Below are 23,260 nucleotides of genomic sequence, written 5' to 3'. Positions count from 1 at the left end.
GATCAAGTACGATTTGAACTCCGGTAATCGAATAAAATTATGGGAGCAAATTTGGGTTGGGGACCTACCCTGAAAGACCAATTTCCATCATTGTTTGCTTTGTTAGATTTGAAAAATGAACCCATTTCCTCCTTCTTGGTTCCTTCTGATTCTTCTTATGAGTTTGGGTGGAATCTGGGGTTGAGAAGGGCAATAAGGGATACAAATTTGGGGTGTATGTCATCTTTGCTAACCATCCTTGAAAATGTTTTCTTGAACCCTAGTAAGGGAGACACCAGAATCTGGACCCCTTCTTCAACTAGCTCTTTCTCTTGTGCTTCGTTTTTTGAGACATTAGTCCATCCTACTACTCTGCTTGGGCTGTCATTCCCGGTTAAAGAGATTTGGAGCAAACCCATTCCTCCTCGGGTTGGTAGTTTTTGTTGGGAAATTTTCCTAGAAAGTGTTAACACAAATGACTTGCTTCAAAGAAAGAGGCCCAATTGTTGTTTACTTCCTAATAGGTGTATTCTTTGCAAAGATGGTGGGGAAACGGGTTATCATATTATGGTTACTTGTACAGTTACTAAGACTGTTTGGGAGTGGGTGTTTTCCCTTTTTGGGTATACTTGGAATCCCTTCGTGAGTGTGCAATGCTTGTTCTCTCCTTCTTTCTTTAGTTGGCCTAAGAGAAGGGGGAAGATTATGTGTAGAAGCATTAGGGCTGCAGTGTGCTAGTCAATAAAGGAAGAAAGAAATTCACAAATTTTTTCAGATAAGGAAATAACCACAGAAAACCTAACATATTTGATACTTTCAAGGGTTGCTCGTTGGCTGAAATCAATGGAGATATTCTCTGAATTCTCTATGGCAGACATGCTGAGAAAGTGGAAAGCGGTTGCTACTGTTGCTATGTATAAAAGGAACTGTAGTCCCACTTGGACCCCCCTCCCGCCGGATTCATAAATCTGAATTTTGATGGATGCAGTGTAAGGAATCCAGGGCCTTCTAGAATAGGGGGTGTTTTCAGGAATGAGGTGGGGTATCTTACTGCCATGTTCTCTGGGCCAATTGGAGAGGGTGAGTCTCTTAGGGCTGAAATTCTAGCAGTTCTTGAAGGAATCCAAAGAGCAAGAGAATTAAGCATTAGATGCTTAGTGATTGAGGGGGACTCGAAGGTGGTGATTAGGTGGCTGAAAGGAGATATCAGTGGCTTGTGGAGCTACATCTATGAGAAGAAAAAATTTGATTGGCTGTGTAAGGACTTAGAGGTGCAATACAGCTGGGTTAAGAGAAGTGCTAACTCAATGGTTGATGGGCTAGCTAAGCGAGGGGTGGCTAAGGATTATTTGTTTTGGGCGCATTTTTAGTATTTTGTTAACGCTAACTTGCCATTTGTTTTGGGCACATTGAGTATCTTAACTCAATGGGGAGTTAAGATAGTTTACCTCCCCATTTTCTGTAATTAATTTTCACAAGTATTATTCATTAATAAAGATTTCTGCTATCGATAAAAAAGACCAAGTTAGCGTTATAGTGAGATTTCAAATTTGTATTCAATTAGGACTTTCTTTTTGAAGAGTTTTAGTAGGGTTCTATTATGGAGTGTTTTCTTATATTAGGATTGCTCAATTAAGACTTTCTTTTTGAGGAGTTTTAGTAGGATTCTATTATGGAGTGTTTTCATAGATTAGGAAACTTTCTTGTAGGAGAGCCATAAGGGTGTATGCCTATATAAAGAGTAGCTAGGGGAAGGCTAAGACATTTTTTTGATATTGAATTTTCTCTTAATTATTTAGTGAAGAATTCTTCTTCTTGGTAGTTCGACTTATGCTCTTTTCTTTGAAGCTTTTCTCAACGTGCCTTGTTTCCGTACTACGCCATTCTCCAACCATTGAAAATACCAGATTTAGTATGCGAAGAAATCCATATTGACTTGATTGTGGGTCTACCCAAGTCTAAGGGATACTCTGTCAAATTGGTGCTGGTTGACCAGTTATCAAAATATGCCCATTTTATACCTTTGTCGCACCCATATAGTCCTGCAATGGTAGCAACTGTGTTCATAAAGGAAATCACATGTTTACATGGCACACCTAAAGCCATCTTGTCGGGTTGTGATCCAACATTCCTAAGCAATTTCTGGCGTGAGTATTTCAAGCTCCAAGGCTCCGCCCTCAACAGGTCTATGAGTTAACACCCATAGACGGATGGGCAAACAGAGGATATTAACAAATATTTAGAAACATATCTGAGGTGTTTTGTTAGTGATAAACCATGACCAGTGTTTTAAAAATTAAAAGCGCAAGGGTAAATTTGCGCTTGAGGCGCAAGGCACATGCCTTTTTGAAGCAAGGCGCAAAATTATAAAAAAATGCTAAAAAATAAAAAAAAGTCAGAAAATTAAAAAAAAGCCAAAAAAATTTAAAAAATAAAAAAATAAAAAATTCTAAGCATAATATTATTAAAAAATATAAACTTAAATTTTAAAATAATGTTTTAAAAAACCTATTATCTAAAAATAAAATACATAAACATAAGATGTAATTTGTAAAGCATATTCAAATGAGAATTTAAAAATAAAATTAAACATATAAAACATTTTCAAGCATTTAAAACCTCTAATCTCTTTTTTCACTCAATTGCATTACTTCACATGGCTAATGTAATGTAAAACATATTACTTTCCTGATTCTACGAGCTGCCTTTGTGCCATGCCCCTTGAGGCAAGCCTAAACAAGTCCGCGTTAGGTCTTAAATTCTTAGTTTTCACACAAAAATTAATGATTTTATAGTTTTACTTGCTTTTTAAGAAGACATTTTATAGTTTTACTTGCTTTTCAAAAGGCGCACGTGAAAGGACTGCACCTAGGACCTAGGCGAGGCGCATACCCTGAAATGCGCCTTGCCGGTGCGCCTAGGCACACCTTTTAAATCACTGCCCATGACAATGGGTCTAGTGGCTACCCTGGGCAGAATTCTGGTATAACTCCACATTTCACGTCTCAATGCGTATGGTGCCGTTTAAGGTACTTTATGGGTGTTAACCACCCACCATTCTTCCTTATGAAAAAGGATGCACCTCAGTGGCGGTGGTTGACAATCACCTATCAGATATAGTTAACATTCTCAAGGAGCTCAAAATAAATTTAACACAGGCTCACCAACAAATGAAGGCCCAATTTGATAAACATCATCATCGGGTTGAATATAACATAGGTGATTTGGTTTATCTGAAGCTTCTTCCTTATCGACAAGCATCACTGGGGTGAAAAAGCTGGCACAAGTTATCTCCAAGGTACTAAGGACCATTTTTCATCACTTAACGTGTTGGAGTAGTTGCATACAGATTATCTATATCCCAATCCTGCCATCCCCACCCTGTTTTTCATATATCAAAATTGAAAAAACCTGTGGATACTTCAGCTCCTTGCCCCACCTCTACCAGAATTTGATGAGGAGGGACACACTGTTTGGCAACAAAAGCATATCCCAGGTTATCGTTGGATCAAACAACATCAATAACTGGTACGTGAAGCTTTAGTCGAATGGCAAGGACTGCCTCCAGATGATGCAACATGGGAGGCTTGCTCAATACTAAGGCAACTGTTTTCTCACCTCATCCTTGAGGATGAGGCTGCTTCAGAGGGGGGGGGGGTTGGAACTGTTAGAAACCAAGAACAAGTCAGTATACTAGCTATCAAACAAGTATACCCAAGGAAAAGAGCACATGGATTAAAACCAGCTATATGCAAGAGGCAAGTGGTAATCTTGATTCTTGAATTCTTGAGTTGTTACAACTTCCAACTTGTACGTCTAAAAATAAAAGGCAAAGCAATAAGAAAGCGAAGCTAGATTCAACCCAAAAATCTCTCTGTTCTCTCTTCCCTCTCTTGTTTCTTCTCTAGGAGTTTCTGTTCTCTCTAGGAGTTTCTGTTCTCTTTTCCCTCTCTTGTTAGAACTTGTACAATAGAAAAGTTAGAAAAAAGAAAAAAAGTAGAAGAAAATTGGGGGCGTTACCCTTGTTTTGGTCCAAGAAGAAGAAAACAGGGGGGCAGAGCCCTTGAAAAAGAAGGGGGCGGAGCCCCTGTTTCATTCTAAAAGAATCACTCAAAAAATGTAGGGAAAAGACAAATAAAGAAGCCCTTATTTTGGAAGGAAAAAAGCTCAAAACAAAGAGGGTAAGAAGAAAGATAAGTGGTGTTGGCCAGACTGAAACTGAGAAGAAGAAGCCCTTGTTCAATGTTGTTTAGATTTCCCTTTTGGTTATGTACCTACAGGTAGGGGTGTCAATTGGACTGGATTTGGCCCAATTTGGTCCAGTCCAATGTGAGTCCATTATAAATGGACCAGGTCCATTCCAATCCAATGAATGTTATGGACCAATTTTGACAGGTCCAATTCAATGTCTGGACTGTCCGATCTGTTCAAATTCATTTTGATTTAGATTGGTTTCAACCCAAACCTGGTCCATTGACACATATATTCTTATCTTATATCAATGGACCAGATACTGACTTAATCTAACCCAATCCAATATAAATTTGTTACGGACAGACCAAGTCCAATCCAATCTAATAAATATTTTGGACCGGATTGGTCAAATCCAATATGTCTTGTTGGTCTGTCCAATCCATCCAATTTGATTTTGGACTGGTTGGAGTCCAATCCTAAACCGGTCCATTGGCACCCTTACCTACAGGCTGGAGTTGGACTGTGTGTGAAACTAACCTGTCAGTGGAGAGTTCTTGCTCTTCTATTTGATCCTACTATGAAAACAAAACCCTAGAAGGCAAAAGCTTTGCTAGTATTCTTCTAATGAAAAAGGTGATAGTATGTAATAGGTTCTATTGTAGCAAATATAACTAATCAATACAAATTATTTACTGTAAAAATCCATTATAAAAATATTAAATAATTAAATGTAGTAATGTGTATTGTATATATGCGCCCACATTGGATTTAAGTGCCTGCCTAGTCACCTAGGTGTCTTGATTCTTTGGTCGTGAGCCTTATTCAAATTATAATGGCATTTGGGCAACATGAGATTTGAAAACTGCCTAGTCGTCTAGCCATCACCTTGACATCTATGGACAGGAGGTTAGGAAGTATGAACCAGTCTCACAGCTTGCTCTACAAAGAAATGCATATTGGAGAAAAGCTTGACGTAAAGCCAGATTAGATGTCAGGTCACTGAATAAAGAGACACATGAGAAAACCCCAAAAGCACCAGTAATGCGTACTCTTTTATCTGTTTTAGTCCCGTCCAAAAGAAGCATTGGAAGACTCAATGAGGGTGGAAATGTAACATACCTCCTCGTCACTAAGACCTTTTTCTAAAACCCATGTTCCAAGACATGCCAAGATCAAATAAAGAAAGAGACACTCAGATACCATGACAACCTTATAATGATAAATAGAAAGGAGAGATGGAAATTTATCATTACAAAGGTCCTCCCACCAAATGTTGTGCAAAAATTTAGTTCTTTATCTCCAGCCTCATGAGCTTGATGATCTCTGGATATAAAGAGGGGATTGCTTTCCAAGGAGCTGTAAAAGTGGTTTTAGCAGCCAAACCAACTTCCCATCCATCAGCGGACAAGCCATATGTGCTCTTGATCACCTTGTTCCACAGTGTATGAGCCTTGGTCGAAAACCTCCACAACCATCTGGCAGTGCTTCGTTTTTTAATCCAATGTTCGTATTACCCCAACCTCCTCTTTCTTTCTTCTGTTTGTACCCTAATTTATGAAGAGATCCCTTTTAGTCGTTCTTGGATCCCACAAGAAATTTGTCTTTATATTTTTTGATAATTAGAAATATCATTATTATATTTGATCAACAACTATAGATTTTATGAAATTAGATAAACTATGAGGGTGCCATTATTTGGCGTAATGATAAAATCTTGGGATAGCAAGTGTGGAAACATGGGTTTGAGCTTTGGAGCTGCCACAACCACTTTGTGCAAAACAATGACAAAGGTTAGGACTGTATATTGGGTAATGACCCTTTTTATTGAGAAAATGTAACAGATTTACAATGAACCTCTTGGGAGATAAAAGTTCCATCCATCCTCTCTTTCTTTGTTTACAATTGAGCCTAAAACATTTGAAATCTTTCATTAATTTCTGTAGCCTTTTTGCAATTAATGCAGCTTTCATTGTTGGGTTGGAGTTTATTAAGGTGACTCCACCACCTCGTCCTCCAGATTGACTCTCAGATTACAACTCGTTGCCCAATTGACTCTTAAGATTTTTTTTTTGATAGGAAAATTATCTTTCATTAGGCTTGGGAATTATAGAATTACAACTGTCACCTTCCTAAATAAGGTGACCCCTTATAACATAATCAAATTGCAAATTACAAACATGCCCAAAATATATTCTCCCTATTAACTCCTTGCTTGCTAAATCATCAGCCAAGCCATTTTCTCGGAAACCGACTCTAAGGTTTTTTTTAATCTTTTAAAACACTTGGTTTATGATTGTAGGTTCCTAGCTCCTCCCAACCCAGATTCTTCATTGAAAATGATAATGTTGTCAGCAAATTGCAACTGTGTGCCATTTCACAGTCTCTCTGCTTATCCTCCAACCTTTCAACAAGTTTAGCCTATCTTTTCTAGCAATAAGTTGACTGAGGACATTGACAACAATAGTAAAGAGAAAGGGATAGAGGGTCTCCTTGCCTATGCCCTCTCTTAGGGGGGGAAATTTTTTAACAGTGCCATAGACATATATTAAATGGTGGCATGCACTCAAGCATCCCTTTCAATTTGTCTCCAAACCCTCATTGCCTTAAATCCATATCCAGGAAAGACCAATAAACTAAATTATAACCTTATTCTAGATAAGACACACACATCAAGCCTCTCTTCCCTGTTCCCTCCCCTTTTAATATCTTGTATACAGTATGCACTTATTGGCCACCAAATTTGGTTTACTATTAACCTTTCCATAACTACGGCTCCTTGTTCTTGAGAGATGATATATGGAACATAGTTGTCAAGGTGGCGCCTAGGCGATAAGGTGCCCTTTGAGGCTCGCCTCGCCTAATCGCCAAGCAGTTTTCTACTTCCTACTATAAAATACTTTTTTATTCATTCTTTTTTGAGATTATAATTATAAAATAGACATTATTAAACTAAAATAATCATTTTGTGTGCTTATATACTATTTTTTTTATTATTTTCTTATTTATTAGGGTTTAATCAACACAAACATTGCTAAATGCTGTATTGACCCTCAGAGACTTAAAAACCTGAACCAATAAGTAAGGAAGAACTTAAAATTTTATCTAATCAGCACATTTTCCTCTTCCATACATTCTTCCTCTACTACTTCTACTACTACTACTACTATCAATACTTTTATTTTCTTCTTTTCCTATAACAAAATTAAGGGTTCAGCCCCTATGTTTTTTGAGTTTTATTTTGCTTCTTCCTTTTCTTCTCATGAATATGTTGATTTTCTGTACTTTAATATGAAATTTATACTTTTCTATTATCTCTGCCAATTCACTTCTCAAGGTAGGCCAATCCAACTTCTCCCATTGATCTCTATTGCCAAGGGTGTTCCTTAAAGTCCTTGAAATGATCCACAAAAAATCTTTATTATTTCTTCATGTTGGGCTATTTCTCTCCCCTCTACGACCAACTTTGTCATGAAGTTCTTTTTCCTGCCATTAGGCAAAAGGTGAATGTATCTTGAGTTTTCATACAAATCAGCACATTATATGGCTGATACACTGGCCAAACAGGGGGTTACAAGGAACAGTTGCTATGGGAGACAGTAGATAAGAGTTATTAGTGAATCTGAATATCAAAGTAAAAAGGGGTTAGGTGGTGTATTATCAGCCTAAGAAAACCTTTTGTATGGGACCCATTCTCCATAGTTTATAAAATCACAATTAACAAGACCACTGAATGGAGCTTCAAAGAAAACGTTCAGGTGAGAAAGTTAAATGGAGGTTTCTTTCTCTTTATTTTTCACAGCAAGGAGGAGAGGCTGATGAAATCCTGGATTGAGAAATAGCTTAGATCAGGATACTAGATCTCAGGTTGGGTAGATGGAATTCGCTAGTGGGGACAATTAAAGAGTTAGATTATCCCTTTGGGATTCTGCTCCATGCTTGGAATCTAAATACGTTCTGTGATCGTAAATGCATGCGGTTGCTTTAGAAGAGTGGATGCCTGCACGTATAAGTTAATGAGTTCGGTAGCAGAAAGAATACTCGTCAAAGTAGAGAACATACATCTGATCCCCCATAAGCTTGGCATTAAACTTTGCTAGAGAGTGGTGTGACTTGAGGTTGGTGGTTGAAGGTTGCATCCGACTTTGTTAGATTCAGGAGGACTCAGTGGTCCGGCCTGATCGAATTCAAGAGTTAGATTGCTTCGCAGAGGAAAATGGGAAGCTGCTTGAGCAAAAGAACGTAGGCTGGGAGAAGGAAGACGATGGAAAACAAAAGGTCGGGGGGTGCTGGAATGGGAAGGGCAAGTGGAAGAGAGAGAGGGGAGACGTTCGAAAAGGGGGGGGGTAAATGTAATCATGCAGATGGGAACTGACAAGCCTTTATTTGAAAAGGGACACATATGAGAGTCTTTAAATAGTGGTCGATTCTGATAAAATCATTAACTCCTCGAGCAAGGATTTTGAGAAGACTAACAGTGGGTCCCATGAAATAAGGATAAAGTTGTTTGCTTTTAAGAGGTGCGGGGCCCACAACTTAGGTGAAGGGGCAGCATACAAGCCTCCTCAGAATGTCTTGAGTATTGTTCTGTTGGTGGTTGACGCTTTTGATGTTTGATCACTTGGGCCTTGCTTTATTAGTTGTGAAGTCTTTTCAAGTTCTAAGGAGTGCCCTCAAGGTAGTTGTGGTGAGGACACGTCCAATGTTTTGGTGCTTATTCTCATGCAATATGAATAACAAAGAAAGCAAAGCCAAACATAGTGGACAAGTTTTTTTTTTCTTTTTTGTGTGAAGTGTAAACAAACAGCCTTAAAGAAAAGTGATATGATTCCAAATCAAGGTCCAGGATAACTTTCTAAATTCTACATACATATTGGTGGGCACTAAAACTTTTATATAACTTAAAAATCTCTTAATAAGGATTAAGGGGATTGATATGTGCTAGTAGCATTAAAGAAAACTGCTCCTATAACTTGGGAAACTGGAGATTTCAGATTTCTCACTCATGGATGAGCAGGTGCCACATTGGATGCCAAGATATATTGTTCCTACCCATAGGGGGTGTCTGGTTTGATGGAGCCTGTGAAACCCTGTTGGTTACATGCCTAAAGTCTTTATTGTCATCTTGCTGATAAAAAAGGTCTTTATTGTCATCTTCTCTTCTCTTTATCTTCTGTATTGTCTTCTTCTATTGTATCGCTCTATCCCATCCATCCAGTCCACGGTAGTTGAATTTTTGTCCTTACAGTTCTACATCAGTGACTTATTGAATAGTGTTTTTCTTGTGTTTTTTTTATCAATGCAAAACTCTATTTCTCTCAATTTTCTTTCTTCCGTTTTCTTTTCTTGCAATTCTCCTTCCTCTCTCTCTCTCTCCGTTTATCACATCCTCTTGTTTTTCTTGTTTTATGTCTATTCTCACCTTCTAGAAGCCATCTCTCTAGTCTCTTCTTTACTTTTTTCTCCTGCTGGTCCAAAATATGGGAGTGATGTGGCAAATCCAGAGGGTCCCCTGCCCAAATAGATGGATCACATTAGTGACATAGTGCTTCTACGTACAGAAATAGTCATCCATTGATCAAATGGCATGGCTGATCCTTTAGCAAGAATGGATAGGGTTTTGGCCAATTGTTTTTAAATTATTAAATGAAATATATGTAGTATAGACTGTTTTAGAATGGTTATCCTTTCAATTTGGTGCTTGGCACATAAAATCTTTTTATTCTTATAAATATATCAATAAAATTCCTGATTGTTACTTACAGTAAACATGTAGGGTTGGTAGCAAGCAGGCTTCATGGCCCTACTAGGGAATTTGCATCTACACAAAATAGATTTTTTGTTAGATGCATGGGAACTGTGGTAGTGATTCTCTGGTTAACTTTGTATTTAACTTGTATAAGTGTCTGGAATTGGATGATGTTGGTTGCACAATTCCTATGCCATTTGGTTCAAGCGGTCAGGGCAATATGTTGCTATCTAATAGAATGTTCTGCGAACGGACTGTTAAGAATTTTGCATGTCTATCTGCCTTATTTACAGTGAGATTGTTTTTACATTCTTTGCTCTCACAGTTGTTAAATGCATGAGTACTTCCATTTACAGGTTTGGATGTATGTGAGCAGTTTATGGATGTCAATGAAATGATCAGAGATGAGGATCTTCTTGTCCACAAATTTAATTCCCATGGAGATGAGATGAACTATAGATTCTATACTGCACAATCTGGACACAATATCCAAAACTTAGTTGCAAATATGGTTCCTAGTTTAATTTCTAAAAGACCAAGTGCGAGGGAATTGAATCTCTTGAAACGGAAAGCAAAAATAAATGCAAAAGACCAAATGAAAGGGTGGACAGATGAGGGTGATCTTGAAGTTTCATGTTCTCAAAACTCGGGGACACCAAGGGGGTCATGTTCAGATCCATTAAATTCAAATAAGGTATTATTATTATTATTATTATGTTTCATCCTTTCTCTGCACATTTGTTTACTTGAGCCCTCTTAGTTTTGGTGGAAGAAATTAAGAATGTTTGTCTTTTCTCTTAGCTTTGTATGTTTTTTTTTTTGCCATATTTCCAGGGTTCTCCCCTCTTTTTCTCCCATTGGTAGAGACTTTTGTCTCAGAAGGGAAAAAAGAAAATTATAATTGGTATTGGTTCTGTTTGTGCCCTTATCAATAGAAAAAAAATTGTGCTGCTATTTGAATGCAATGGGGTCCATACTAGGATTGGAGTCTTATGAGGCAGCCTGATATTGTACTCCCACTTCCGTCCCATCTTTTCCTGACATTGGGTCTGAGCTTGGCTTTGTACGGTACAATGCTGTTCATGTTGGACTTAAATTTGCTAGTTGACATGCATTTCCATAACTGATTTATTTGTGTATAACTAATAATAGAATAAGCTGAAAGCCATATTTAGTCCCTTTTGGTCCCCTCCTCTTTCCGGATTTATATAAAAGTGAATTTTGATGGCAGTAGCATAAGGAATCCAGGGCCCTCTGGGATTGGGGGAGTTTTCAGGAATGAGGAAGGGATTGCTATTGCTCTGTTCTCAGGCCCTATTGGAGAAGGGGACTCTCTTAGGGCTGAGATCCTTGCAGCAATGGAAGGGGTTCAAAGAGCAAGGGAACTAAATATCAGTTGGCTGATTTTGGAAGGTGATTCAAAGGTGGGGATTAGCTGGTTGAAGAAAGAGGACAGTGGCTTGTGGAGTTATAATAATGAAAAGAAAAAAGTTTTATGGCTATGTAGGGGCATTGAGATACAATACAGCTGGGTGAAAAGGACTGCTAATTCTTTTGCAGATGGTTTGGCCAAGCAAGGGGTGAATAGGGGGGATTTTTTTTGGGCTAATATTTAATCTTCTTTCATTGTAATTTGCTGATGGGGAGCTAAGACTTTTTATCTCCCCTTTATTGTACCTAAAGCTTCATAAATCTTAATAAAGTTTCTGTTATTGATAAAAAAAGACACAAGCTGAATTCTTCTTGTGTGGGGCCTATCTTAATACCTGCTATGCTTGACTAGAATTCTGGTTTGTGTTTCCAGAGTTAAAATAAGCAGCTACTTTGCTTGTGCATTTGTTTCATCATTTCAGCTTGCAATTTGGCAGTGTAGAAAACCAGACCGGACCGGCTGGTCAGACCCGCTGAACTGTGATCCGGGGCCCTAGTTGGTTCAGTCACACCCCAAGAACCGTAATGCCAAAAAACCCAGTGAAAACCGTAATGCCAAAAAACCCAGTGAAAACCGGCTGACCATCCGGTTTAACCGGAAAACAGGTCCTAGTTTCATGAAACCACCCAGGTCACTAAGTAATTGAAATCCTAAAGTGAATGTGACAAGACTCGAATCCATGAGGCGCAAGGGCCAATTTGCTCCTGAGGCGCGCATCTTTTTAAGCAAGGCACAAAATTACCAAAAAAAGCTAAAAGATAAAAAAAAGTCAGAAAATTAAAAAAACCAAAAATTAAATAAATGCAAAAAATATTAAACATATAAAAATATAAACTTAAATTTTAAAATAAATGTTTTAAAAAACCTATTACCTAAAGTTAAAATACATAAACATAACATGTAAGGCATATTCAAATGAAAATTTAAAAATAAATCAAGCATGTAAAACCCACAATCTCTTTTTTCCTTAATTGCATTGTTTCAAGTTGCTAATGTGATATAAAACATATTGCATTCTTGATTCTATGAGTTGCTTTTGTACTATGCCCATCGAGGCAAGCCCGAACAAGTCTATGTTAGGGTCTGAAATTCTTAACTTTGATTGCTGTTAACTAATCAATCTGGGACCATCAGGGGTGAGAAGGTAAGTTAAATCATGTTGCAATTTTTCTGTTATCAGTTAGCATTCTGTTACCCTAGGTACAATGCAGTCTTAGGGTTGGGTGTGAATTGACCATAAATCCGACCCATCCTGCCCAACTTGCATCACTAATGATGATGATGGTATTTCGGATACATCCACTACTTTTTTGTTTTCTATGCCAATGACTAGTGATTTAAAAGGCACACCTCAGGCATGCCTAGGCACACAAGCGAGAAGCGCATTTTAGGGTATGCTTCTCGCCTAGGTCCTCGAGGGGCGTGGCACAAAAGCGGCTCGTAGAATCAAGAATGTAATATGTTTTACATTACATTACATTAGTGGTTTTACATGCTTGAAAATGGTTTTTATTTGATTTTATTTTTAAATTCTCATTTGAATATGCTTTGCATCTTATGTTTATGTATTTAATTTTAGATAATAGGTTTTTTAAAACATTATTTTAAAATCTAACTTTATATTTTTAGTAATATTATGTTTAATATTTTTTGATTATTTTTTTGAAAATTTTGGCATTTTTTTTGAAAATTCTGACCTTTTTTTTGATCTTTTAGCTTTTTTGTTTTGTTTTGTATTTTTGTATTTTTGCGCCTTGCTTCAAAAAGGTGCGCGCCTCGCCTTGCGCCTCAGGCGCAAATTGATCCGTGCGCCTTTTTTGCGCTTTGCGCTTTTAAAAACTGCCAATGACATTGCATCTATTTTCATGGCTTTTTCTTCTCTTGTTTAATGCCAACTTAGAGGCATTTAGTGGCTCTGCTTGTAATTTTTCTAAGATGTCATACTCTACAGATTTTTGTGGATGCTGTTATGGAAGAGGATGGATTTGAGAGTGAAGGTGATGGGCGGTGGCCTTTCCAGAGTTTTGTTGAACAGCTCATCGTTGATATGTTTGATCCCAGTAAGCACCTTGTATGTTTTAATCCAGTAAGTTCTTTCAATAGTTTTCTTCGGGTTTTTTAATTTCTTTAACAATGTATTTTTGATGGTGGTTATGTCAGCTTGGGAGGTGCGCCATGGCAGTATTATGGCTCTAAGAGAAATTTTATCACATCAAGGTGCTTCAGCTGGTGTGTTTATGTCTGATTCTTGCTCGGAAAGCATGTGGTCAGTTGAATCTGAAGATAGAGTTAATTTGGTTAAAACAAAGAGAGAAAGGGAAATTGATCTGAATGTCCAAGTTGCAGGGGAGGAGTCTGAGCCGGATCTTAAAAGACAAAAATCTGAAGATGTGTCATGTTCACTTGTTAATCCAGTAGCAATGGTGGACAAGGACATAAAGATTGATGTCTGCTTAAATTTTGAAGATGGTGAACAGAGTTCCACCACTGTCCAGGTCAATGGTGCACCTGGAAGTGATCTTATTAAGATAAAACCTGATTGTTATCCTGATGGATCTGATTTGCAGTTTAAAGGATTTGATGATATGGCAAAGCATAACAGATCTTTTGCTGATGAAAATTCCATCCAATGGTTGGAGATATTGAAAGGTCTACCCAGTAGCAGCAAATTAGTTAAGTTGGTGAAACAAACAAGACACTCATGGATTAAAAATTGGGAATTTCTTCAGGATTGTGCCCTTCGTTTTCTTTGTGTTTTGTCATTAGATCGGTATGCTTTTGATTTTTTATTTGATTTTCTTCTATTGTTTTTGTTCATTCCATAATGTTTCTTTTGAATGTTTTCTTTTGTTCATCTTTTATATATTTTCCCCATGAATTGATCTTACTTTCAGTTAATCCTGCTCTTTCTTGCAGTTTTGGCGATTATGTTTCTGACCAGGTTGTTGCTCCTGTGCGGGAAACTTGTGCACAAGCACTAGGTGCTGTTCTTAAGTACATGCATCCTTCCTTGGTTCATGAGACACTAAACATTCTGCTGCAAATGCAGGTACTATTACATGAATATATTTATTCCTTCATGTGTTCTAGAAGTCTCAAGTTTTTTTTTTGATGCATTTGCTTTAACATATCTTTATATTTTTTCAGTGTAGACCAGAATGGGAAATTCGTCATGGAAGCCTGTTGGGTATCAAGTATTTGGTTGCTGTCAGAAGGGTAGGATTCTTTATATTGATGTATCTCTAATGTATGCATTGGGTGATTATGTATTATTGGGTTGCATTTTGGACATGTCACAAAGCCTCTTATCCGAAGGAACTTGTGTTTTTGTGCATGTAGAACCACCATTATGTATATATGTTTGAATGCATGCATGCATGCATGCTAGATATGCACTTATGCATTCATCTTGCACTTTTCATGGATAGATAGGCTTGCCGATTCTTTGATTTGTGATGGATAGGCATACCAATTTAATGGATAAGTAAGTAAAGTTCAACTCACTGATCTAACAGGAAATGATGATTTATTAGATTGGGATAGACATGCTTCTATATCTTAGAAGCCTTGGTTTTTGTTGATTGTGTTAATGGCTTGGTTTTTTGAACTTCTATTAGTATTCAAATCTTCGATTTGTGAATGATAATCTCTTGATAGTTGATGTTTTAAGAAGTATATGTTCTAATTCATGAAATGATTCATGGTGTATATTTGGGCCTTAGTTGTACATTTATCTACTTCAGGGACTGTATTCGGTTGATATTTTCATTTTAAGCATCCTCTATGATAATATTTCATGTTGTATGTTTTTTGAGATTATTGTTCTTTTATTTCTGTTCAGGAAATGCTTCATGATCTGCTTGGCTCTGTTCTTCCTGCATGTAAGTCAGGGCTGGAGGATCCAGATGATGATGTCAGAGCAGTGGCTGCTGAGGCTTTGATACCCACTGCTACTGCAATAGTTTCTCTTAATGGTCACACCTTGCATTCCATAGTTATGCTACTTTGGGATATCTTGCTTGACCTGGATGACCTAAGTCCATCTACCAGTAGGTATGGTCAACACTTTTTTACTGTTCTTTGTTTGTTAGAATGATCCATTGCAGCAAATTTCGGTTTAACATTGTGATCTGTTGCAGTACATTTTTGCTCAATTTTGTGATCCACTACTATATATTTATGCTCCAAACTCCAAAGAAGTGACTTTAGATGCCATGTAGTTGGTTTGATCATGGAGTTGATCTTTTACTTCATAGATATTGCTTCAAATCATTGAGCTTGGTTTTAGCTTCCTTCACTATGGTGTTTCTCATGTTTTACAAGTTTTACCAATCTGATTTTGTATGGGATTGGGGTCCTACAAGATTCAGATCTAGTACTTTTCTTGGTAGTGTGAAAGAGGAAAAGCATGTAGTCAACTTTCTGCCCACCAAAGAATGAGTAAGAAATCAGGAATATAGAAAAAAGACTCTATTTATAGACAACTTATGAACTGGGGTGTCCCTTTACAGACTCCAGTTTGGACTTGAAACTGACCCAAATAAACTTCTAATAGCTTTAGAACTATGTCAAATCCATAGGTAACCAATTGGAGCACTCGAATATGTGCTCTTAACATCTAAACATCATTTTCCTTCCTACAAAAACTAATTTAATGTAAAGACTCCAGAAATTACTAAAAATAAGAAATCTTGAATTTAGTAATTTTTGAAACAACTGTAACATTCTGGGAAATTTAAATCCTTTTCCTAAGAGACCGACAAATATAAAATAAATTTAAAAAGTTTAAACAATGCCGATATCTTATTACCCAATGAATTCTTTTCTTGCTTCTAGATCTGCACCTAATATTGTTTACGATGCACAATGGTAAGAATCCACCATGTGTCCTCTAGCACATTTTTAAGATATGATTATTTCTTTTAGTTGTATGTATAACTAAAGGTGCAGGGGCATTAATGTCTTTATTTTTCCCTTTGTCTCTTCTCTTCTCTCTGTTTTCTTCTATGTTTTCCTTTCTTACCTCATTGCAGGTTAGGGTGATCATGAAAAATAAAAAAACCAAACCAATGGGACCAAACCAAACAGGTCAGTTTTGGTTTGGTATTTTTGAAAAACCGAAGGTACTATTTGGGTTTGGTTAATCAAAATAAAATAACTATGGTTAACCGAACCGACTGGTATACATATATATTATATATCTTTCATATATATTTTATATTTTCTATATATTATGAATGAACATATATGCATTATATATATAAATAAATAAATATATTTATAATATATAATATATTATTTATTATTTGTGATATAATATTTTATATGTATTTCTAGTTTTTTATTATATATTTAATTTTAATATAGTATAAAAATAAAAAAACTGGAAAACCGACGAACCGAACTGATAGTTAACTGATCTTGTTCAAGTCTGTCCACGTGCCATACTCGTGTTGTGTAAGTGCTAATTTAATAAACATCGTAAAACCAATCTCACTCACAATAATTAGAAGAATATGTTTTTCATTGCATATTGTTTACTTTGTGGTATAGGGCCCAGCCTCTTTTTGTGTTGAGGGGGTTGTCATCATTTTATTAGTTTCATTTTTGACCACTCTATCATCTTTGATCCATAGAGGAGGTTCCCAAAGTCTTTTTTTTTTTGATGAATGAAGATAATTTTATTAAACCAGAGATCTAAGGCTTTACAAGAAATGCATGGGGAGGCACTAGCTGTTACCTCTTATACTATAGTATTGCATCAAGTTAAGATAGGAGTAAAATAGAAATAAAATTAAAGTGCAGCCCGCATAGGTGCTTTTTGCTGGGAAACTATCCTAGAAAAGTGTAACATGACCTACTTCAAAAGAAAAGGCCTAATTGGTGTTTATCCCCGCACTGGTGCATTTTATGTAAGAAGAATGGTGAAAGCTGCTATCACTTGTTAGTTTCTTGTCCCTTTGTTTTAGATATCTGGTGTTGGTTTTTCTCCTTATTTGGTTGCAAGTGGCCCTCCCCTTCAAGTGTGCAGAGCTTGTTTAGTTCTACATCAGTGAGGGGTTTAAAAAAGAGAGGTAAAATCTTGTAGAGATGTGTTAGAGCAGCTGTTTGTTGGACGGTGTGTCAGGAAAGAAATCAAAGAGTTTTTCATGAAAAAGAAAAAAGAAAGGAAGCCATCATTGAATTAATATATCTTTTAGGGTGGTTCACTGGGTCAAGTCTATGAAGCTCTTTGAAGGCTATTCAGCAGGAGACATCATTAGAAATTGGAAAGAAGTGACTTGGTCTGCTCCCATGTCTACTTCCCCTAGTCCAACTTGGACTGCGCCAGCCTTGGGATTCATTAAATTGAATTTTGATGGCAGCAGTAAAGGAAATCCAGGCCTATCAGGTATAGGTGGTGTTTTCAGGGATGAAGAAGGTTGAATTATCTATAGGTTGGGGATTCGTTGAGAGCTGTAATTTTGGCAGCTCTGGAAGGGATCAAAAGAGCTAAGCAGCTGAATATCAGTAATCTGTTGGTGGAAGGTGACTCTCGGCTGACTGTTAGATGGCTGCAGAAGGAAGAGTCCAATCTGTGGAAGTTTTCAAATGAAAAAAGAAAATTACACAGCTAATTCAAAATATGCAATTTAGGGTTCAATGGCCAAGAGGAGTGCTAACTCTATGGCAGACACATTGGCTAAACAGGGGGTGGGAAGAGCAAATTTCTTTTGGGCTCTGTTGTAATCTGTTTTTTCTGTTTTGTCAGGGAGGGTTAAGCATCCACTAAGGTATTTGTGAGCCAATTAACTTTCCTTAATAAGTCGTTGTGTCGCCATATAGCTGGGCTTGGATCTGTCAAGTGTCAGCCATCCCACAACAATTTTGGAGTCTCCTTCAATTACCAACATCTGAACTCCTAATTGTTCTGCAATCTGAATACCTTGTACAGTCGCTAAAATCTCAGCTCTATTAGAGTCCTATTCTCACGGGGCCTGGAAACAAGGCTAAGATGCTGCTATCCTGATCTCTCAGCACCCCCTCTATCCCCGATGGGCCTGGATTTCCTTGGCTGCTACCATCAAAATTCAGCTTTACCCAACCTTCAGATGGAGGCATCCACACTACAGATTTCTTCTCCTTCCTCGTATGACACTATTAGCCACTGCTATCCAGTTTCTCCAAATATCATCAAAGGAAAAAATATGAAAGGAGTCCAAAGTTCTCAACCAATGAATGGCCCTAGTCATGATACAATCCTTCACAGCCTGAATGCTTCTTTCCTCTTCTTTGAATAACCTTGCATTTCTTTCTTCCCAGATTGTCCACAAGGCAGCTGCTCTAATACATCTCCACACAGTTCTTCCTTTTTTTGCAGGCCACACAAAGAAGGAAGGATCAAATAACTGCACCCAAACAAAGCAAAAATCAAACTCCAATTAGCAACAGAAAAGGAACAAGATAGAAGTAAGTGGGAGCAATCCTCACCACTAGCCCTGCAAAATACGCACCAGTTAGGGGACAAGCACATTAAAGGCCGTTTCTTCTACAAGCAATCCAAGGTATTGAACTTTCTATAAAACACCTCCTAGTAGAAAATAATAATTTTAGGTGAAACAGGTCTAGTCCATATTTCCTTGGTCGGAAAACCCAACTATTCTGGGGAAGAACAAAGGGCCTTAAAAAAGGAAGCATAAGTGAAGTAACCTTTAGGATGAGGGGACCATAATCTCACATCCAATCTAAGAGGGTCCCAAAAAACACTACCAAGAAGAGACAACAGGTCTGAAACCCTAATAAATTCATCATCCCTCGAACCTCTACAAAAACCAAAGTCCCAACTTAAGGAGGGTGAGGCAGGTGGTTGGAGAAAGTGAGAGATAACTTTTTCCATGTAGAGGGATGGAAACCGGTCCTTAAGGGCAGAGATACCCACCCAAATGTCTTCCCAAAAGAAAACAAAGTTACCAGGGTTGACAATTATACCTGACATAATTGAGAAATTGTGGGAGGATACACTGGATTGCTTTCCACGGAGTTGACAATGTAGCTCGATGCGATACACCAACATTTCATACATATTCCAATCTGCCATATATGCTAGCTATCAATTCATGCCACAACCTCTCCGTTTCTAAGCGCCACCTCCCCGACAATTTTCCCAAGAGAGCTTGATTCTTGAGAACTAGCCTTCCTAATCCTAGTCCACCCTCCTCTTTACTCCTACAAACTATTTCCCAGTTAATTAAGTAATCTTTCTTTTCCTCCATTGGCTTCCAAAGAAAATTTCTCATTAATCTCTTCAACTTCTTAGCCTCCCTAATAGGAATCCTAAAGACAGAGAAAAAATAGGCTGGTAGGTTTGCTAGGGTGGCTCTCAATAAAGTCACTCAACCTCCTAGAGAGATGTAGTTCTTTTTCCAAGGCTAATCTTTTCTCAAACATTTCCAAAATTGGGTCCAAAAACTACTCTCCTTTGGGTTAGCACCTAGAGGGAGACCTAGGTATTGCAAGGGCCAAGAAGAAACGGGACAACCTAAACAATCCGCCACAGATTCAAGAACCCTCTCATTCACATTAACACCTACTACACAACTCTTGTCTAGGTTTATCTTCAAATTGGAGACATTCTCAAAGTGTTGTACCAGGGACCTAGGATTCCTCACTTCTCGCCTATCACCCCCATCACAGAAGATTGTAGATGCTTTCCAGTACGTTAATCAGTCTAAAATCCTTTGGGTCCTTTGCATCTATCTTCTTTGGGATTAGGGCTAAGAAGGTAGCATTAACTTCAATAGTATTGATTGAAAGCCATGGTGAGGCCATCTGGACCAGGTGCTTTGGATCTATCAATTGAAAACACCACCTGCCTGATCTCTTCACTAAAATCCCTTTCTATCCAGTTTACTTGTTCTTTAGACAGCCTTGTCCAATCCATTCCTTCCAATCTTGGCCTATCATTCAACGGATTCCTATAGATTAGTTTGAAATGATCCACATACAATTTGGATATCTCATCTTGATTTATGTCTTCCTCTCCATTCACTTCTTACTTAGCCACAAATTTTTTTTCTTCCAATTCCTTCTTTAAATTTCTTCTCAACACCCTTTCTTTCTCATAATTTTTTGAACTTCTTTGGAATCTAGTTCCTCAAATCCGGGACACCAAGTTAGTTTTTTGCTCCTCTATCCTTCCAAGGTGCTCCCTGTTCCACCCCTTGATATTGGATCTCAGTCCTTTCAGCTTTTTGTGGAATCTCACTCCCTTCCACTTCACCCCTCTCAAATCTCCACCATTCCCCAACCAAGTGCATAAGTCTGGGTGAGTTAACCACATATTCTCAAATCTAAATGGTCGTAGACTGGAGCCTAGATTTTCAAGACTTAATTCAATAGGGCAGTGTTCAGAAGTGACTCTGGGTAAAGCTTTAGCCACCAAATTCCTCCAATGATTCTCCCACTCTTCATTAATGAGGAATCTATCTAGTTTCAAGCAAAGGGGATTTCCATGGAAATTAGACAATTTTAAATCGGTTGTTAAGAGGGGTAAATCCTTAAGGCCACAAGTATTAATCAGTGACTTTCTCATGCTGTTGTAACTGATCTTTGGGGGTTGTTAGATTCATTACAAAACTTAATTACATTGACACCCCCCCACCACCCCAAGACACCAAGGACCATCCCATAGACATCTTATTCCATACAACTCTTCCCACATTTCATTCCTTTCTCCATAAATTTTTGGCTCATAGACGTTGGTTAGAACCCAGGTGAAACCATCGCACACATTCCTGAACTTTAAAGGCACAGAAAATCTCCCTATGAGCTCCCTCCATAAAGTAACTAGACCTCCAGAGGCTCCCCAAGAAAGAGACGAAGTCCAACAAACTCCTCTTGATCTCCACACACTTCTGACCCATCTTCCATCCAATTCTGCCAGCTTGGATTCCTGTAACAACACTATGTCTGATTTCTCTTTTCTTAGTAAGTTTTTAATTGCCCTTCTCTTTCTTTCACGTGCTATACCTCTCATGTTCCAGCTGATGATTTTCATTGAAAATCATGTTTCAGAAAACCCTTCCCAACAAGCTCCACCTTATAGAAGAACCTTTCTTTTTTCCCCTCTACCACTGAATTCAATGTCACCCTCAATATCTGAGATTAATCTCTCCACTTCTGACCTTTTCTTCTTTTCATATTTCCCTCAGTCTTACTGGTTGATGCACTGGCTTCAGAAACCCCTCTCCCCCCTCCTAAATTAGAGCTTTTGTCACAGCCCATCTGAGGAGTTACCGCTCACTTCCTGTGATCTAATCCCTCCTTCTCTTTATACTCCTCCAGCAATGTACAGATCTGCTCCCATATCTTCTCTAGTTCCTCCTCCTGTTTCTCTTTAGGTGCCACTTCTCCCTCTATCAGCGCACTTTCAAAGTTTCCATTTTCTCTACTCTTCGCCTCATCTGGAACTTTCACTTGGGATGCTGGAGTACCTGTTTCAAGTACAGGAGGCACATTAGTAACCAAAAACGAATGGGCAACAATACCTGTGTTGTTGGGGACCAAGGGGACATCTTTCGAGGGAAGGGAACCAGCATAAGGAGGCAGGCCTAAACCTGGTCCCTGTGATTGGCTTTGCATTGGAGAGTTTACAGTAGGATTCAATACCTTGTTAACTTTAACAGCCGACTCGTCTTCTGGTGCTGTCCATTTTCTGGTGTTACATTATAGATCAAAGTGTTAGGTTCTTTCCCTTCCAAAACCATATCCTGTTTTTCCTGAGCTACTGGACTGACTTCCCTTGCGAGTGGAGGCAACACCTGAGCCACAGCCGTGGTCTTTGCCGGCTGATCCATTAATCTCACAACATGATCCTCAACTGTTTGTGAATCAGCTTCCTTGTTCTCTCATTCAAACAGGTGTTTGAAGAAGGAGCTTTAACGCCATTTGTTACAGATAAAAGCTTGCTCGCCCTTTTTCTCTGTGTTATTGTCTCTTCCTTGCAGGTCTACCAACCCCTTGCTGCCACGTAAGGTTTCTTTTTCAACCTTGCCGTCTTCCTCCCTTCGAGTTTCCCTCCACAGTTCAGCTTCTATGGAGGAAGCCAACCAGACTGCCAAGAAAGCTCCTTCAACTCACAAGTTTGCTTTCTTGGGGACCTCCTCAGGCTTGACTCCATTTAATAGGTTTGCTACAGACCTGAGATCTCCCCAGAAAGCACTAGCCAGTCTTACTCCACACAATACTGCAATGGCTTCTGCTACTTCATCATTCCGAAGATGGAATGGTAAACCAACCATGCACTATCACCCTGTCCAGAATTGAGGAATCCTTCGAATTTGATGAAGGTTCCCAAAGTCATTCAAGATTTTCATTTGATGGTTTTCACCCAATTTCAGAAAAAAATTCAATTGGTTAATTTAATTGAAGGGTGATTTAAAAGATGTTCATTCATGTATCACTAAACTTTCTTTTTCTCATTTTACTTGTAACCTTTTTTCATTTCTTTTAGGTTTTCTTGTCTGATGTTTCTCTTCCTAAGAATGTTATAGAAACCCTTGCTCTACTTGAGTGGACAAATGCTATGAAGGGAGAAATTCGTCCCTACATAAGAATAATACATGGGAATTAGTTTCTGAGAAACAAGAACCTGTTATGGGTGAATGGGTGAGTGGACAAATGCTATTCATAAAGGTGTTCATTCATGTATCACTAAACTTCCTTTTTCTCATTTTACTTCTTGTTAACTTCTTTCACTTCTTTTAGGATTTCTTGTTTGATGTGGCTGATGTTTCTCTTCCTAAGAATGTTATAGATGCCCTTGCTCTACATGAGTGGACAAATGCTATGAAGGGAGAAATTTGTCCCTACATAAGAATAACATATGTGAATTAGTTTCTGAAAAACAAGAACCTGTTTTGGGTCAATGG

General features: G+C 38.0%; 1 protein-coding gene across 4 annotated transcripts in view; it reads left to right on the top strand.

The window, feature by feature from the left end:
• The window catches only part of RGD3 (ROOT GROWTH DEFECTIVE 3), a 93,452-nt gene that overhangs the window by 29,377 nt on the left and 40,815 nt on the right, over nucleotides 1-23,260 (top strand). For 3 of the 4 annotated variants that reach the window (XR_016110706.1, XM_088980823.1, XM_088980824.1), the window contains exons 8-13: nucleotides 10,276-10,613; nucleotides 13,303-13,411; nucleotides 13,512-14,121; nucleotides 14,268-14,400; nucleotides 14,499-14,567; nucleotides 15,193-15,404. Coding sequence is in view for 3 of the 4 variants with exons in the window: in XM_088980823.1 (XP_088836949.1) it covers nucleotides 10,276-10,613; nucleotides 13,303-13,411; nucleotides 13,512-14,121; nucleotides 14,268-14,400; nucleotides 14,499-14,567; nucleotides 15,193-15,404 (1,471 nt within the window). In the remaining variant the exon portion in view is untranslated. Of the gene's footprint in view, nucleotides 1-10,275; nucleotides 10,614-13,302; nucleotides 13,423-13,511; nucleotides 14,122-14,267; nucleotides 14,401-14,498; nucleotides 14,568-15,192; nucleotides 15,405-23,260 lie in introns of all 4 variants that reach the window. The other variant, XM_088980826.1, reaches the window with a different exon arrangement.

Source organism: Nelumbo lutea, chromosome 3, assembly GCF_056320005.1.
Source record: "Nelumbo lutea isolate HS-2025 chromosome 3, American lotus-T2T, whole genome shotgun sequence".
In the NCBI taxonomy this organism is placed as follows: domain Eukaryota; kingdom Viridiplantae; phylum Streptophyta; class Magnoliopsida; order Proteales; family Nelumbonaceae; genus Nelumbo; species Nelumbo lutea.
The sequence above is the reverse complement of the archived record's forward strand: the minus strand, read 5'-3'. Positions and strand labels throughout refer to the sequence as shown.